The sequence below is a fragment of the Lagenorhynchus albirostris genome, chromosome 5 (genome assembly GCF_949774975.1).
Source record: "Lagenorhynchus albirostris chromosome 5, mLagAlb1.1, whole genome shotgun sequence".
Taxonomy (NCBI): domain Eukaryota; kingdom Metazoa; phylum Chordata; class Mammalia; order Artiodactyla; family Delphinidae; genus Lagenorhynchus; species Lagenorhynchus albirostris.
Genome location: NC_083099.1, coordinates 141,304,676 through 141,324,573, shown reverse-complemented (window position 1 = coordinate 141,324,573; position 19,898 = coordinate 141,304,676). Strand labels below are relative to the sequence as shown.

General features: G+C 40.9%; 1 protein-coding gene across 1 annotated transcript in view; it reads right to left on the bottom strand.

Moving 5' to 3' along the window:
- Positions 1-19,898, bottom strand: part of BACE2 (beta-secretase 2) — an 86,924-nt gene that overhangs the window by 4,707 nt on the left and 62,319 nt on the right. The window contains exons 7-8 of the mRNA XM_060150952.1: positions 18,900-19,049; positions 14,820-14,988 (exon numbers count right to left, since the gene is read on the bottom strand). Of these exons, the coding sequence (XP_060006935.1) occupies positions 14,820-14,988; positions 18,900-19,049 (319 nt within the window). The remainder of the gene's footprint in view (positions 1-14,819; positions 14,989-18,899; positions 19,050-19,898) is intronic.

Below are 19,898 nucleotides of genomic sequence, written 5' to 3'. Positions count from 1 at the left end.
AACCTAAAAAAGTCAAACTCATAGATTCAGAGAGTAGAATGGTGGTTGCTAGGAGCTGGGGGGTGGGAATGTGGGGAGGTGTTAAGGCACAAAGGTGCGGTTATGCAAGATGATTAAGTCCGGGATCTAATGTACAGCATGGTGATTATAGTTAACAATACTGTATACATGAAATTTGCTAAGAGGGTGTATCTTTTTTTTTTTTTTTTTTTTGCAGTACACAGGCTTCTCATGTTGTGGCCTCTCCCGTTGAGGAGCACAGGCTCCGGATGTGCAGGCTCAGCGGCCATGGCTCACGGGCCTAGCCGCTCCGCGGCATGTGGGATCTTCCCGGACCGGGGCACGAACCCGCGTCCCCTGCATCGGCAGGCGGACTCTCAACCACTGCGCCACCAGGGAAGCCCTAAGAGGGTGTATCTTAAGTGTTCTTAACACTACCAAGAAAAAAAAAAAGGAAGAAAGAAAGAAACTACTAACTCTGTGAGGCGATGAACATGTTAATTAGCTTGAGCGTGGTAATCATTTTACAGTGTACACATATATCAAAACATCAAGTTGTATACCTTAAATATGTATAACTTTTGTCAATTATATCTCAATAAAGCTGAAAACAAGGAAGAAATCATCACCATAGAGCTGCAGTATAAAATGAACCAAAGGAAGCCCTTCCAGCAGAAGAAAAATGATATCAGGTGGGAACACTGGACCTACACACAGAAAAGAACACTATAAATTGTAACTATGTAGGCAATTGTAAAATCTTCATTTCTAGCTTTAAATATTTAAAAAGATAACTGATTAAAGCAAAAATAATAACAATATATTGGGTGGGTTGTAACACACATCTAAGTAATATGTATGACAATAACTGCACAACTGACAGGGGAGAAAGGGAAGTACACTGTGTAGGTTCTTTTACTACAGGAAGTGGTAGATGTGATAAGGTAAAGGTGGATACCTCAAACCCTAGAGCCACTAAAATAACATAGCAAAGAGTCATAGCTAATAAACAAGGCGAAAAAAAGGCTCAGTTCAAAAGAAGGCAGAGGGGCTTCCCTGGGGGCGCTGTGGTTAAGAATCCACCTGCCAATGCAGGGGACATGGGTTTGAGCCCAGCTACGGGAAGATCTCACATGCCGCGGAGCAACTGGGCCCATGTGCCACAACTACTGAGCCTGCACTCTAGAGCCCGTGAGCCACAACTACTGAGCCCACGTGCCACGACTACTGAAGCCCGTGTGCCTAGAGCCCATGGTCTGCAACAAGAGAAGCCACCACAATGAGAAGCCTGCGCACCTCAACGAAGAGTAACCCCTGCTTACTGCAACTAGAGAAAGCCTGTATGCAGCAACAAAGACCCAATGCAGCCAAAAAAAAAAGGCAGAAAAAGAGAAAAAGGGGAAAGAAAGAACAGATGAGACAGAGAAAACACATAGCAAGACTGCAGACTTAAACCAAACCATATCAATCATCACATTAAATATAAATACTCTACACTAGGGGTTTGTGGACTTTTTCCATAAAGGACCATGTTAACATGTTAGGTTTTTTGGGTCATACATGATTTCTATCATATATTCCTTTTGATTTTTTTAAACAACCTTTTAAGAATGTAAAAAGCATTCTTAGTTCACGGGCCACAGAAAAGCAGGCTACGCGCCAGATTTAGCCTGCTGCCTGCTGTTTGCTCAAGTCTGGTCTAAACACCCCAGTTGAAACACTGAGATTGTCAAACTAGATAAAAAGCAAGACCAAACTATAGGCTGCTTACAAGAAGCCTACTTTAAATGTAAATACTCCATTATGTTAAAAGTCATAGGATGGAAGAAGATGTATAGTGCTAATGCGGATAAAAAGAAACCCAGAGTGGCTATTTTAATATCAGACAGAGTAGATCCAGAGCAGAAGACTGTCAGATAAACATGGTAATTTCATAACGATAAAATGTTCAATTCATAAATATGACATAATTTCTGCCTCTAGCAACAGAATTTCCAAATATGTAAAAGAAGAATGGTAAAGTACAAAAGGAGGAATAGACTTCACAAATATAGTCATAGATTTCAACATCCTTTGCTCAATAACAGAGCAAGGAGACAGAAAGTAAGTAAGGATATAGACAACCTGAATGATTCTATCAATTTGACAATTACAGAAAACTCCACCCACACAGCAGCATATACATTGTTTTCAAGAGCACATAGGACATTTACCCAGATAGAGCATATCCTGGGCCACACTACAAGTTTCAATAAACTTTAAAAGATTCAATTCATACTGTGTTCTCTGGCAACAGTGGAACTAGACATCAACAACTAAATTTAAGAAAGCTGGAAAATCCCTAAATATCTGGAAACTAAATAACACATTTCTAAAACTATAAAATGTCTAGGAAAAACACAGGAGGAAATCTTTGTGTCATTGAGGTAGGCAAAACATTTCTTAGCTCTAACACCAAAAAGCACAATGTATAAAAGAAAAATACTGATAAATTTTATTTCATCAAAATTAAGAACCTGTCCTCTTTCAAAGACAATATTAAGAGACTGAAAAGACTGGGAGAAAATATTTGCGAGTCACATTTTTTTTTTTTTTTTGCGGTACACAGGCCTCTCACTGTTGTGGCCTCTCCCGTTGCGGAGCAACAGGCTCCGGACGCGCAGGCTCAGCGGCCATGGCTCACGGGCCCAGCTGTCACTCCACGGCATGTGGGATCTTCCCGGACCGGGGCACGAACCCGTGTCCCCTGGCGAGTCACATTTTTGATAAAGGATTTGTATTCTGAATATAAAGAACTCTGAAAACTCAAAAATAAGAAAACAACTCAATACAAAAATGGGCAAGAAAATGTGAAAAGACACTTCACCAGAGAAAATGTGTAAATGGCACATAAGCACATGAAAAGACGTTCGAGACCATGAGTCATTAGGGAAATACAAATTTAAACCCCAATAAGATACAACTAACTACCTGTTAAAATGAAAAAGAGGGACCATATCAAATGCTGGTGAGGATGTGGAGGCACTGAAACTCTCATACACAGCTGGTGGAAATGGAAATGACACAGCCATCTCTGAAAAACAGTCTGGCAATTTCTTAGGCAGTGAAACCTATCCCTCTCCTATGACTCAGCCATTCCACCCCTAGGTGTTTACTCAGGAGAAATGAAAATTATGTCCAAGGACTTCTACACTAATTTTCAGAGCAGCTTTATTTATAATAGCCAATAAAACCTGGAAACAACCCAAAAGTTCAACAGGTGAAAGGGGTAAGCCAATTATGATATATCTATGCAACTGAGCATTGCTCAGCATAAAAATGAATGAATTACTGATACATGAAAAAAAGAAATAAATCTCAAAATAATTATGCGAGTGAAAGAAGCCAGACAAAAAGGAATGCATGCTATGATTCCATTCATATGATATTCTAAAAAGTGAAAAGTAATCTATAGTGACAGAAGGCAGATCAGTGGCTACCTGGGGTTGGGGTCGGAGGCAGCAAGGGCTGGGGGGCAGGAAGGACAGAAAAGTACAAGGAAACTCTGGGGCATGATGAAAATGTTTATCATCTTGTATGTGGGGATGTCTTTTTAGGTTGCACACCTAATGTAAAACTTACCAAATTGTACCCTATAACACAAATGGCTCATTTCATACCAATTATATCTCAATGACGCTTTCAAAAAATCAAAAGAACAAGGCAGTCAAAAAAGTATGTCAAAGAATAACACATGTGAAATGATTGCATTTAGGTTAAAAAAGAAAAACAAAACCAACGCCAGCTCTGCTAGGTACCTAGGGATTTTAGTATTTTAGTATTGTTCTTCAAGTGGAACGCCCAAGTTTACACATGTTTCCATATATGAGACACACACACGTCTGCCTAGATTTAAGATGGGGTTACAGCCCAGTAAACCCATGATGAGTTGAAAATATCATTAAGTCAAAATGCATTTAATACACCTGACCTACTGAATATCCTAGCTGAGCCCAGCCTACCTTAACAGTGCTCATAACACTTACATTAGAACACTTACATTAGCCTACAGGTGGGCGAAATCATCCGATACAAAGCCTATTTTATAATAAGGTGTTGAATATCTCCTGTAATTTACTGAATACTGTATTGAAAGTGAAAAACAGAATGGCTGTCTGGGTACAGAATGGTTCTAAGCGTGTCATCGGTTGTTTACCCTGGAGATCATGGGGCTGAGTGGCAGCTGAGGCTGCTGGTGCCCAGCACCCCAAGAGCATCGACAGCAGATTGCTAGCTCAGCCGAAGATCAAAATCTACACCTCAAAGTCAGCTTTCTACCGAATGCATATGGCTTTCACACCATCATAAAGTCAAAAAATCTCAAGTCAAACCACCATAAATCTAGGACCATCTGTACATATATACAAATACAATAAAAATAGTAAAAAAAAAAAAAACAACCCAACATCATCCAATTTTCTTTAATGTACATGTATTATTTTTATAATCAGAAAAGTTATGTATTTTTTTTTAAAGTTTTTGAGAACTAGCCCCAATTTAAGGTTGTCAGACGTAATGTATTATCTGGAAACAACAGCCTTCTCACATTCGCTAACGAGCCACCCAATGTTAAAGTTGATTTAAAATTACTTCTGGAGAATATTTTCTAGAAATGCCATTCACTGAAAAGCCTGTGTATTTATTACACATACTACTAATTCTGCGGTCACAGAACAGATTTTCACTTTTCACATTGGATCTGTTTATGAGAGGCCATAGTGTGCCGTGGCTAAGAGCACGGTCCCTGGGGTGCAAGTCCTAGTTGCCGCTTATGAGCTGTGTCATTTTGGTCAAGTTATTGAACTTCTTTGCCCCGCAGTTTCCCCATTTGTGAAGCGAAGCCAATAACAGCAGAGTCTTGTTGTATAGATAACCAAGTCAACAGGAGTTAAGCACTTAGCAGGGTGCCTGGACTAAGGTGAGTGTTTACTAAATGTCAGCTGTTAATACAGTTACTTTAAATTCTTTCATCAAGGGCTTGGGTTAAAATTTTAATTATGCATTTTCTGTCTTGTCTCCTAGAAGGTCAGGACCCAGCTGATAATGAGTGCCTGAGGAAGACAGCTCCTTTACCAACTACAAAAATTATAGTAGTCAGGTCTTCTCCACCACAGCATACAAAATGAAGTGACCCGTTCCCTCCCATGGATTAGTTGGTACTGAGATGCTTTCTGAGTGGACGTGGTTTACTTGGAAGAGTGTCCTGGAGTTATAGGACCAGTGCAATGGATTCAGTACCGTTTTGCTCTGAAACCATGTGAAGCCACTTACCATCCCAAAGCCTCAATGTTCTTTTCTGTAAAATGAGGAAGCAGGGCTGCCTAATCTATGCCTTTGGGGGCCCTTGGCTTTGCCATCTTTTGGTTGTACTCTAAGTAGATAGCAGAGGCATATCTCTGAGACACTGTTCTTAATAGCTAACTTTCCTATTTTTAAACATGAACCAGAATATCCAGTTTCAACCTGCCGCAAAGAAAATTCACAGTTAAACGACTGCCACAATCCATGATGTGTCTCAAATTGTCTAAGCTGAAATCTATACAGTTCTTGGGTGCTAAATGTCTCAATCTATAAAAAGAGATGGGTGGTATTTCAGAAGCTTTGGATACATTAAGAGAAAGCTGTCAGTTTTAACACACTACTATTTTCCTAGCTATAGGACATTTGGTCCAGGCAACAGAGAGGCAGGTGAATGTGCTCCAGTCCCCGGTACCTGTTCCAGGTATGTGCGACTATGTGCTGCAGACCCAGGCTGGCCATCTCCATGACACACCACGACTGCCACCTTGTTTATCTGGCTCTGATCTGAGACTAGAATAGTGACTGTCCGTAGGAGTGGAGGGTGAGTTGAGGAGAAGCAGGGGCAGCAGAAGAGAAGCATCTGGGGATCTTCTTCCAAAATACCCATCAAGCACCCACCCACCACCATTCCTGTATACCTTGGCTGAAAAAGGAGATGAGGATGTAGACCATGCATATTTTAAAAAGCTCCCCAGGAGATTCTAATCAAAGAGCTCCCACTCACTGCCCTCTTTCCCACCCCAACCCTTATAGAGAAGCCTAATCCCATAAGCTAAGTGTTGTCTGACAAACACAGATTATTATGAAAACCAAAATAAAGACACTAGGGGAGAAGGGAAGCTCCCAAAGATTTTCAAGTTCTGGTTGGTGCAAAGGTAGAACTTTCTCCTGCTATAACACACAGAATTGAGTACAAAAACAACCCTTAATTTTAAATTTGTAGCTGAGCTCAGAAATAGGCGTTAGGGCTAGGTTCCAATTCCCAACAAGTTGGGGGTGGACAGAAGACTTGACCCCAGCACCAAGGACATGGGTGCTAGAGATGACATGCCAGCAAATGTCTGGACCATCAGTACAGGGAGCCAGGAAAACTCTACCAACAAGGAAGCCTGACTCTGAGGTTTGAGGAGGGTGGAAGCTGAGTGCAAGAAAGGCTGTCCCATGAGAAACAGACCTCAAAACCAATACCTAAATCATGGCTGGCATCTAAATTTACACAACTTGGTGTAGAAACACTATACTTCTCATGGTTTGAAAAACACTCAACAGAAACATGCAAATTGCTTTACAGGAACATTTTTACAACCCAAAGTGCACTGAACTCTCTCAGATTGGAAAAAACAAAACAAAACAAAACACTCTCACTAAAGATAAGCTCACAACAAAAAACTACAAACCAAGTGAGAAAAAAAAATCCACCAGGAGAAAACAGTCAGCAGACACAAAAACAAGGAGATTAGTTCTCTATCAATGATAGAAAATACAACAATCTGCTTGCATTATACAACAGCTGTGTTTAAAGGAATTAAAAACTCACTAAAATACCAACAAGATTATTTCTTTAAACAAGCTGATTCAAAAGTTCATAAAAACCATTGTAAAGCAATTATACTCCAATAAAGATGTTAAAAAAAAGTTCATAAAGGAAAAGAAAATTAAGACTAGCAGGGAAGTTTTGAAAAAAGAACAATAAAAGGAAACTAATACTATACAACATATCAATGGAACAAAAAGAACTAATACTATACAACATATCAATGGAACAAAATAATAAATATATATCTCCCAGGGCTTCCCTGGTGGCGCAGTGGTTGAGAGTCCGCCTGCCGATGCAGGGGACACGGGTTCGTGCCCCGGTCCAGGAAGATGCCACAGAGCGGCTGGGCCTGTGAGCCATGGCCACTGAGCCTGTGCATCCGGAGCCTGTGCTCCGCAACGGGAGAGGCCACAACAGTGAGAGGCCCGCATACCGAAAAAAAAAAAATATATATATATATATCCCAAATATTTACTCGAATTTGGTGTGCAGTAATAGTGGGATTTCAAATTACTCAAGAAATGATAGTTCATTTGATAAATGTTATAGGAACAATCTGGTAGTCATCTTGGGGAGAAAAGATTTAATCTGTATTCTATGCCAAGGGAAATCAAACATAGAAGTATATACTTAAACAACTCACAAAATAATTTTAGTGAGAAAGGTAATTTTAAAAGGGACATTAAACCCAAGAAACTTAAAGCAAAAGACTGATATATTTACATGCATAAAAGTAAACATTTTTTACACTAAAATTCATCAGAAGCAAAGTTTAAAAATAATTTCTGATTGAGATATGAATTTTAGCTTTTCTTCCTCCAGACAAATGAAGACATAAAGAGCTTTTACAAATTGACACCAAAAAGTAAAAACCCAACAGAAAAAAATGGGGAAAAGATAGGAGTGGATAGATCACAGAAAAGGAAAAGCAAACACCCTTAGATATATGAAAAGAAACTCAACCTCACCCATATAAAGCAATACAATTAAAACTGCACTGAGATGATCTTTTTTCACCTATCAGATTGGCAAAATTCCCCAAAGTGCGTCACTATGTTGGTGAGTCTGACTGGAGAAACAGGCCATCACATACATTGCTAGAGAACTAGTATAGTCAGGTATAAGTGAGTATAACCTCTATGGAAAGCAATGTGACAATATTCACCAAGATTACAAATGATACACCCTTCAACCCAGTAATTCTACTTCTAGTTATCTAACCTGGAAGTATACTTTCTTATTTGTGAATAGACATATATAAACAGTATCCATTGCAGCACTGTTGTAACAACAAAAGATTAGAAACAACATAAATGCCTATCAATAAAGATTAATTAAACAAATTAGGAAACACCCATACAATAGGAGATCATGAGGCTCAAAAAAGTAATAACGAGGGAAGATTTTATGTACTCATGTGATTGAATCTGAGAGAGTGGGGTGCTGTATAAATCACTGTACCTTTTGAATATTACCCAGCCGTTTTCTAAAATTAAATAAAAAATGATAAAGGAGATAAAGGAAATACAAGCCACAACAAAATTATTGCAGGCCACTACAGAAAAGTAAACTAGTACATTTGAGAAAGTACAAAACAGAATTTCTGAAAATGAAAAATACAGTCAACATAATTTAAAACTCACAGAATAGGTTAAATAGATTGAACACAGCTGAAGAGAGAACTAGACCAATATAAGATGTACCTGAGGAACCTACACAAAATGCAGCAAAGAAAATATGAATGAAAGGTCAAGGGTTATGGAGGAAAAAACGAGAACTCCCAAAATTTATTTCATAGGAGATTAGACGAGAGTACAAGAATGGGTGTGGAGATACAGCTGAGAATTTTCTAGGGTTGATGACAAGGAACATGAGTTGTCAGAATCAGAGAGCACAGTGAGTCTTGAGCAAAATGAAAAAATAATCTAGGGCTTTCCTGGTGGTGCAGTGGTTGAGAGTCCGCCTGCCGATGCAGGAGACACGGGTTGGTGCCCCGGTCCGGGAAGATCCCACATGCCGCAGAGCGGCTGGGCCCGTGAGCCATGGCCGCTGAGCCTGCGCGTCCGGAGCCTGTGCTCCACAACGGGAGAGGCCACAACAGTGAGAGGTCTGCATACCGCAAAAAAAAAAAAAAAATCTATATCTAGATATATCATGGTGAAAGATCAAAACGCTAAAAATTTAAAATAAAAGAAGTCTCAACAGCACCCAGAGAGAAGGAATAGATTACCCTTAAAGGTATAACAACTGAAACTCACTGGAGTCTTTTCACCAGCAATTATGATGGCAGGAGAGTAATAAAATAGCATCTCCAGAACACTAAGGGAAAACGGTTGACCTAAATTCCACACACAGCTAAATTATGATTCAAGAGGTGTGGCAAAATAAGAATTACCTTTCACAAACTTTTATAAGAGAAATCCTAAAGTACATTCTGCAGCAGAAAGAAAATTGCTGTGTAGTGTCCCAGTGAATGGAAAGATGACCATTTATTTATCTATTCTCCTTTGAAGGACTTCGGACTGTTTTTAGTTTGATGAAAATGATAGTTTTATGTAATTATCATGAATGCAGCACTTTGGTTAGTTTTATGAATGAAGCTGTTTCTGGTCAAGTCTTTCAGTGGACACACACGTTCATTTCTCCTTTGCATATAGCTAAGAGTGAAATTTGCTCAAATCCATTGAGTAGGAGTATTTTTAACATTAGTAGAAACTGTTGAGCAGCTTTTTAAAATTCATACTAAACAATGTCAGCAACTAGGAATCCCTTAATTGAGGATTGGAAGGGACTTCCACAAACCTAACCCATCCATTATGCTCAATGGTGAAGTATTTTAATCACCCCCATTAAAGTAAGGAGAAATGTCCATCACTATTTTCTATTCAATAGTGTCTCTAAAAGCATCAGTAAAAGAAAAATAACTAAAAGAGAAAAGATTAGAAATGCTAAAAAGCGTATTATTTGCAGATCATCTACCTTTCCAAAGAGAATCCAAGGGATTCTAACAACTATTTAAAAAACGGAGAATCCAGCAAGGTGGCTGGACAGAAGATTACTACACAATAAAATGGAAAGCCTGTATACCAAATAATCCATTAGAAAATACAATTTTAAATAATCTCATCTATAATAACAGTAAGCGCTAACAGGTATCTAGTAATAAGTATACGTGTAAGACCTTTTTAGAGAAAACCACAGGACCTTGCTGTAGGACATCAAAGATGACCTAAACAAATGAGATTCAGCACATTCATGGGGTAAAGACTCATACAGTAAAAATCTGATGTCTTCTCAAGTGAATCTATAAATTCAATGTAGTTCTGATCAAAATCTCAATATGATTTTTCAGGGATCTTGACAAGCTGAATAACAGGATAAAAGTAGCCAGGACAATTTTAAAGATGAATAAGGAGAAGAGTCAAACACCTACCAGACATTGAATCTTACTATAACCTACAGAAATTAAAACCATATGTTATAGCACAGAGATACACCACTATCCCTGCTGGGACAGAACAGAATGCTCAGAAATAGACCCAGATATATATACATGACAAAGAAATTATTAAAATTCAGTAGGTACCCTGCAAAAAATATTTACCCTGAATCTAATCAAGCCTCTAGTCCTAAGTTTCCAGGAATATGATATCAATCAAAAATGTTAAATGATACCATCAGGAAATACTCAGATGAATCTGATACATTCTATAATACAACTGGCCTTCAAAAAAAATAAAAGCTAAGGAAAACATTTTTGGGACAACTGGGGAAAGTTGAATATGGCTTAGATACTATATGATATTAGGTAAATATTGTTACCTTTTTAGGTGTCATATTGATATTATGGTTAAGTAGGAGAATGTACTTATTTTTAAGAGATGAACAATGAAATATTTAGGGATGAAATGTCATGATATCTGCAAATGGTTCAGCAAAAAAATATATATACATATACACATACTGATACATGGCAAAATGTTAAAATTAAGTCTAGATGGTCAGTATGCAGGATGTTATTGTATTATTTTTAGTCTTTTCTGTATATTAAATTTTTTTACAATAAAATATTGAAAAAATCAGTGGGAAAACATATATTCAATAAATGATGCTGAGAAAATTCAGTGGCCTCATAAAAATTAGATTCCTACTTCACATTTTAGAAGAAAATGAAACAAAAGTATAAAGTACCTTTAGAAGAAAAATAATCTCTATTTTTTTAGAGAAAGGAAGAATTTCTCAAATAAAGTACAGAATAGAAGCCATAAAAAGGGATTAGTAAATTTTACTTCATTAAATTAAAAATGTAAATAAAAGACACAAAAACCAAGAAAAGCCAGAGAGATTAGGAGAAAATATGTGCCATGCATATAACCCAGAAAATCAGTATCTAAAATATATAAAGAACATATGTATGTCAATAAAAAGTAATTAGAAAAACGTGCACAAGCTGTTAATAGAAAAATTCACTATCAGAGAAAAAGCTTAACCATCCCATAGACATATCAAAAGTTATGTCATCTCAGGAGCAATTAATTAAAATGTGGCACTATTTCACACACATATTGGCAAAAAAGAAAACAAGACAAATATGATAATACTTTGAGGGAATGAAAATTCTTGTATAACTTTGGTGGTCCAGCTACTTGGAAGACAAATTAGTCAGCAGGCAGTAACGCTGAAGGTTGGCACAGCAAATCACCCAGAAATTCCATTTCCAGAAGATCTCACTCACGTGCACAAAGATGTTCAACACAGTTGAAATATCAGCAACGACCCACATGTTACTCAAGGCCAGAGTGGGTAAATAATCTGGGTATATTCTCACAATGGAATACTACACAGCAGTCAAAATGAATAACCTAGTACTCATTTCAACGTGGAAATGCTACCAAATGTAAAGTCGAGCAATCAGAGCAGGTTGACAAGGAATCTGCACAGTACTAAGGCATTCATATAAATTTAAAAACGCCAAAACACCAAAACAAATGAACCTACGTTTTGGTATAGGTACTCGTTTACAGTAGGCAGGTTCTAAGATGAGCCCCAGTGACCCCTGCTGCCTGATATCTACTCCGTGTAGTCCCCCCCCAGGTAGTATAGAACCAGGGTTGCTCTGTGTGACCAGAAGAGTAGGCAGAAGTGATAGCACGGCACTTCTAAGATTAGGTTATAAAAGAGCTGTGGCTTCTGTTTGGGGGACTCTGTTGCGTGCTCTCTCTCTCTCTCTCTCTCTCTCTCTCTCTGGGATCACTTGCTCTGGGGTGATCAGTGCCCTACCTTGAGGACATTCAGGGAGGCCAGTGATGAGGTCCAGATGGTGAGGAAAGAGGACTTCTGCCAACAACCACATGAGTGAACTTGGAAGTGGACCCTCCAGCCTTCAGGTGGCTGCAGCCTCACAAGAGACCATGGGCCAGAACCACCAGCTACGCCCCCTCTCAATTCCTGCCCCTAGGCACCTGCACAAGGCCATGGAATGCTGCTAAATTGGGGGTAATTGTTATATAGCAATGGATAACTAATCCAGGGTAGTTACAACCACAAAGTGAAATTATAAGTGTGCGGTAATTAGGAGAAGAATATACACAGATTTCAGGATAAAGAGTAATTCTGGGGAAGGCAGTGGCATGGGGCTATATTTATGTTTATTTCTATGAAAAATGTTTGAAGAAAACATAACAAAATGTTAGCATTTGTTAAATCTGGGTGTTCCCAAGTGTGTATATAATACATGATTTCTTGCAATTGAAAACATTTTGTTATTTAAAACATGCTATAACTTAAAAATGAACACTTTTAAAAAGAAAAAGAAAAGCAGGGTATCTCTTCCACTTACTACGGTGCTTTATTTAGACCACTGTCTAGCTCCTAACTGCTGCCCTGAGGGAAGTAATTACTTTAATGGCTAAACAATTTGCACTAAAGAGGAGACATATCAGAGTATATTCCCACAGCTGGTAAAATCTAATGTTTAAGTACCAAGACCTTAAGTACATTTAAAAAAAAAATAGCCACAAAAAAGTTGTATAAGAGCACCTAACAAAGAATTCATGATGAAGTGCAAGAGACGGTCTGCTTAGAGACACTTAGGATTAAACTATTTGCAACAGTTATTCACTCGGGAAACATACGGTGATTACGCTCTCTGACGTATTAAGTAAAGTGGATGATATAACAGCTGTTGGCATCATAGCCTCTACTTTAATGGTATTTAACAAGAGAACAGAAACTGTGGGGAAATTGCTGTAGTTCTTAGATCCTCTGGGTTAGAAGAAGGGAAAGAGTCACAGTTGGGAGATACAGTGGTGTTCCAGGTTGTACAGTCCCAGGTAATGCTACAGAGAAAGCTCTCTTTCAGTGATAATCTAACAGTGATATCTAACAGGTTGAAAGAGTTAATACACAGCTGAAAGGTAAACATGTACTCATGACTAAGATAAAAAGAAAATGTCAAGTCTCAAGGATTCCAAGCCTTTTCACTAATACAAAGAAATCTGCACTGATATTAAGAAGATATATTGCAAGATATCAAATATGTACCTGGGGTTAGATGATTTTATTTATATAGAATAGGAACTGGCCTAATACTTAATTTTTCCATTGAATATTTCTCTTTTTCTGTTCTCCAAATTGTTATTCTACTTCATGGGAATTTACTGGGCCTCTATTTTAAGACCACGATTTAGATAGTAAGAAATAAGAGCTGAAACCTCACCTCCTGAATAAATCAGCTGTGATCATTTGGCATTTTGCCTGTGTCCCCTCACCTCCTCTGTTTGCCTCCAAACCCCCCAGCTGGTTTTAGATCAGAGTGAAGGTCTGGTCCGAGTACAGGCTACCAGCATGGTCAGCCAGCATCCCTGCTTGTCATACAACTACATCTAATGTCTAAGACTTTTTTCTTCATCAAGTCCATATTTTCTTTCCTTCACTGCATGGCAGTCTTGTATTTCACTACAACCCTTGATTTTCTTGTTTTATCTTTTTGTTGTCAGTTCTTTTTCTACCTCACATTTGTTCTCCCCCTTAGCATGTTACCAGTACAACCTGGGGATTCCCTTCTGTTCCTGATCCCAAATCCAATGTACTGGGACATTTTCAGTCCTCTGAAACCCTATCCTGAGCGCGGCATCTCTCTCGGCCTCCGCCCTGGTGCACATGCTCCAGCGACTGCATCTCCTGCCACTTCTGTGATTTGCTTTCTCCTCGCTAGCTTGGGCTATCGGTCAGAAGTACCTGATTCTCCCTCTAAATCGTGTGCTGCGGGAACACTTCATTTCAAGCAAGCTGCTAACTCTGTGACATTTCCAAGTGGAAGGGGTTTAACCACCCTATCAACTTTACTGTGCTCTCCTGGTTTCTCTGAAGATACACCCAATCCTTAAGCTAGACTTCACCGAATAATGCTGCTGTGTCACCCTCATAGCAACTCTTCAAAAAAATACTATGAGAAAAATGCACTCACGATTTTAGAATTTCTAGAAATAGCAATGACAGGCATTTACCTCTGATTTCATAATGAGGATATCTTTGAGGAAGAAAATACACACAGCTTATCTATGCATTTTCTTTTTTATTCATTTTGCTTTTACTGTCCAAAAACTGTAATTCATCCCCAAGGCCCCATAGAGTATTTTTATTCCTGGTATGAGATGCAGTTTAAAGTTTAATATGAGAGAGAATTGCAATGACTAACATTTAGTGCACATTTGCCATGTGTCAAGTGCTGGACTAAAAGTCTGACATGGGTTATTCTCACTTACTCCTCTCCGCAATCGCCCAGTACACTTTGAGGATAAGACTTTGATCTCTGAGATAGGCGTGAGTGAAAGAATTCAATGCCAACTGATTCATTATCAAGAACTGCTTCCAAGTCAGTTATCTGACATCAGATAACTGCTCTTGTGAGGGCCCCCTGTCCAATCCAAGCATCGCTTACCTGCACAGGGGCTGGCTGCGAAGCCCACCCTCTTCCGAGCTCTGTCAAAGACCACGTAGAAGCCCTCCATCACGGTAGCACCAATCACCAGCGCGTTTGTGGAAGGTGAGATGCCGAATCGGTAACATTCATAGTTCAAGCCAGCCCCCATCATGGGCTGAATGTAAAGCTGTTGAAGAGGAAAGAGCAAACAAGAAAAAACACGAGTCAGGCAACGTCACCAAACTGTTGAGGCTGCCGTGTGCTCAGACTCTCCAAGGTGCCCTGGGAGCTACGGAGGATGGAGAGGATGCTACCAGCCCTGACATCCAGGAGCTGGGACCATGTGCCCGGTGATAAACACTACTGAAGTGATAGGAACATGCACACCACCTCTGACTGTGCACAGGTACACCCATCCAGGAGACGTCTATCTGTCCGTCCATCCATCTGTCGTCTACGTGCTCCACACTTACTGAGCACTTAATAAGGCCTAGACGCTGTCCTCAGTACAGCCATACAAAGATGAATAACAGCACATGCTCCCTGCATGATCAAAACATACATGATCGAACTGACACGTGAGGAAGATGCACAACAGCGCACTTGCCCCGTGCAGGGAGGACCGGAGGGAAAGGGGTCTCGAGGCATGAAGGTGAGCAAGGACACGCCAGGATTGTTCCCAGAGTCATAACCTGCTGGGCATCAAGCGGCTGCCACGTGCAGGTGGTGAGTCCAGCAGTTAGAGCCCTGCACTGACTGGTGTCTGTTTGTAAACCCTTCTTCACGGCAAGGAATCATCCTATTCTTCACATAGTCTTGGCACCTCGGCATCTGGTATATGCCGGGCACACAGTAGGGCCTCAGCAGATGGGTATTAAATGAATGAGCTTGAGCAGTGTGACGAAACAGACAACTTCTCCTGAGGGTCAACGTAAATTAAGAAAAGATGGTGGATACACTTGGCTACCACCAAAACACTTCCATTTAGGGCTCTGTAAGCAGGTCCTAGAACATACACACAGACACACACACACACACACGCACACACACTCCTACCTTTGAATGAACTAATTCCATACTAAAACCCCCCCAAATCACCAAATAAAATGCAAATGATGACACCGATACAAACATGACACAAACTGAATTTGTATCTTTCCCTCTGTCCTTTCTGGGTGTGTACCAGTTGACTGTAAATCCTGTAACATGTGGGGAAGCTCCAGTACTGCTGGGTCTCAGAATAAAATGCCTGCTTTCTAACTGAAATAGCACAAATAGACAAACCGGTGGTATTTAGACTGAAACTATTTACGTTTTTAGGATTCTATGAAAAAAAAATCAGAATTTGCCTGTGGGCTGGGCTTGGGGGCTGCCTTTTTAGACAGGCCGAATAGGATTCAGCCCATGTGTTTCTGGAAAATAGGTTGGGGATGGACACACTGTTTTTTGGCATGACTCTCCTGCACTAGCAATCAACTGCCCATCTACTGTTGCTGATGCCTGAACGGTCCTGGGCAGGGGCCTCATTCTAAAACTTTGGTGACAAGGAGCCTTGATGATTGGCCTGAATGTTAGGAAGGGCTTCAGTTGGGCAGAGCTGGGGTGTTAGGAAGGGACCCCCAGCGCTGTTCCCAGGAGTGTGCTTGTGAGGTTCTCATCGGGTCATGGTTCCTAACTGCCATCCTTTCTCAACAAGGCAATGGAAAGCAAACGGGATTGGGACGGTGAATAAGAAATGAGGAAAACACGGGGAAGCAGATTTTTAAAGAGTGAAAATGTGGACAATGTCAAAATTAGACAAAAGATATCTACAGTCTTCTAAGTGAGAATAAAACTGAATTCTTATCCAGAGTTATGCAAATTAAATGCAATACTCCCAAACATCCCTCATTATATCTTCACGCTCCCCAGTGCTCAGCCCTAAAAATGGCTGGCGGTCCCCAGCAGACCTTCAGCTCTGCCTGCCCTGGACATAATTATAGATTTTCCCCATGGATGCCTGCTTTCCTCCTACTTCTTATGAGTCCCTGACTGTCGACTCACCCACATGCCATTTATTCTCCAGTTCACATTCACCTTTGTCCTCAAGCTGGGTTTCAACTTTAGTTACAAATCGCCTTGATGAAATAATGTCCACATTTTGCTGTTGGGCTGACCAAAATTTAATCACAGAGAGCACATTATTTTAAGGATGCTGAAAACATATCATTCTAACATCACTCCATGCAGTGGTGTTCATCCAAGGATACTGCACTCTTCTGAAAATGTCTTTGGCAAGTATTATTATTTCTTTTTTATAGTTAAAGAGCCTGACACAGAAAGGGCTAAGTGATTTGTTCAAAGTTATAGTGTGAGTCAAGGGCAGTACTGAGAATATAACTCAAGCTTCCAGCTCTCAGCGTATGTGTCCTCTGTTGGGCCGTATTTCTCATAAAGCTTTCAATCCTTTCCCCTACAACTCTCCATTTGTGGAAGGCACTTTCCCCCCATATAAAGCTGAGAATGGGGAAAAGCCAAATTATCATTTACTTTTTTCTTCTGAAATTATTCCTCTCTCCCTATCCCCCAGTCCCACTCCTTTATCCCAAATTCAGCAAACTGCAACAAAGACACATTGATCTGTCCATTCAACAAACAGTTATTATTATGCACCACCCTCTACCACGTGGCAATGCTAGGGAAGGAAGGATGATCTTTAAATCTCATGGTTCTCATCTTCAAGGAATTAAGAATTTAATGGGGGAAGAAATAGAAGTGTGTGTGCGATTAGAGAAAAAAGAAGTCAAATGAAAAAGCCAAGGGCATAAACTCTACCCTGAAGATATGATTCCAGGCCAGATGAGTGGAGACTAGAAAACATGCATTATGAGTTTGAAGGGCAAAGCTCACGAATGGGTCATTCTGCTCAGCAGAGGTTCAACAAAGAGGGGTTGTTTGCACTGGGTCTTAAAGGATGGGAAGAATGTGGATACACAGATGGAGTGGGGAGGCGGGGGCATTTCAGGCAGGGGGGTTGGCGGAAGCAAAGGCGAGGAGACGGCAGCGGGCACCCGGTGCTGGAGGAGAGCCACCAAGAGTGGAGGGTCAAGGGCGCAGCAGGAAATACGCTGGGGAGTCAGCACGGGTCCCATGAGGTCATGGAAAGCCACACTGGCGAGTGAGGCCTCCAGGACTGTAGTAGTGGGGTGGAGAGCTGTGGCTTAGCAAGACGAATCTGGCGATAGTTTTAGAAGGAGGAGAGGGTGGGGGTGTGTGGAGGGTCCTGAGGTGGCAGTGAGAGGGGTTGTGAGTGAGGGCTCTGGGGATGGAGAGGGGGAGGAAGAGGTGAGACACATGACGGGGGAAGACGGAACTTGGTCTATGTAACAAGATGCTTAGGATAAAGGAGGAATCAACGATTTACTGAGTACGGAAAAACTGCTGTTTCCATCTCTGAGCATCCAGTGTTAGTCTCTATTCATAAATAAATCAGAAGTAAACATATATTGATGTTGTGGTAGATTCTGCAAAAATGGCCTCAATTCTTAACTTTCCTTGTAGCCACACCCTTGTGATGTGACCTTGCAGCTCTTCCCATTGGGAGGTGGTGTCTACGTCCCTACCCCGGTTATCTGGGCTGCCCCTGGCCTGGTTTGGGAAACATTGTGCAAGAGGTGGTGGCCAGTCCCAGGGCCTCGACTTCAGAAGCACCTGCAGGTTTCTTTTCTCTCTCACAGAATCCTGCTGCCACTGTCTGAGGCAGCTGCTGGGTGGTGAGAGACAATGGCCCCACCCCCCCACCAATCGAGCCACCAGATATGCAAGTGTGGCCGTCGGAGATCATTCTAAGCCAAGGCCAACCTATCCCTGGCCAACCACCAGCTGACTAGAGACCACGTGAGCAAGCCAGACGAGACCAGCAGACCTGCCCAGACTCACGAGCAGAAATAGAAGCTCGCTGATTAAAGCCGCTGGATTTTGGGGTTGTTTGTTACGCAGCACTATCATGGTAATTGCTGCCTAATACAGGTGTGATATTGAAATGCACTCATTATGCAAGAAGTGCTTTACTTTTGCACGTTCCGTGTTAAAAAGAGAAAACACAGTCCAAGTTCATACCTGAGGCAGGATAGTTATGCGGAATGATCTGCTGGAGTTCTCATCTCTCAGGTAGATGGAGATTTTAGGGAAATAAGACCAAGGTGTTTCAGAATTTGTCCAGCATGCCAGCTGGGACCCCGTCCAGAAGCCATCAGAGAATTCTGGAATCTAGACAAAACAAGGTCACATGACAAACAATGACGAGTCTGGCACGACAACAGGAAGCAGCTCTCAGCTCTCCTCATCACCTTGCCAGATGCCCATGGCGATAAACACTGCTTAATTTGGATGTAAAGCAAGACATCCGTCCTCTGGAAGAGTGATGGTGACGACAAAATCACAATTGTTAAAATTACCGAGGCATGTGGAAAACTTACTGGTATTAGGCACTGCTAGGAGCACTTCGCAGCACTAAGTACTTTAATCCTCAAACACCCGCATCAGGGCAGTAACATCATCCCCTCCACTTTACAGATGAGGAAACCAACGCTCAGAGAAGCAAAATAACTCACCCAAGGTCACACTGTAGTAGGCAATACCCTTTAGAAGACAGACCAGATCTTAAATGTGGTGCTCAAGGCCCTTTTGGGCATCAAGTTCCCTATAAATTCCCTGAGCCCAGTAAGCTTCCTACTGGTGCAGAGCCCTGCGGGGGCTCTATGCTCTTTTGGAACATCTTTCTCCTCCCCCAGATCTCACCTCCAATGCCACCTTGTCCAGGAAGCCCTCCTTGACTGGCCCCCACAGTGCTGGTACTCCACCATATATCTCCCCTCCTTGACCTTTCTCCTTGTAGCAGTTTTAATTTTAAATTTATTGGTGTGATTGATTAACTTCTGTTTCTTGCACTAGAATCTGATTCTTCTAACGACACAGGTGTGCTGTCTGCTCCCCCAGCTCCTCCTCATAGCCTTAACACCTGGCCCATAGGAAAGACTCAGGGAATGTTTGTGGGTAAAAAAATGAATGGCCGAGAATGCAGAATGCTTGTTCACCTGTGCCTCTCATCCGGGGACC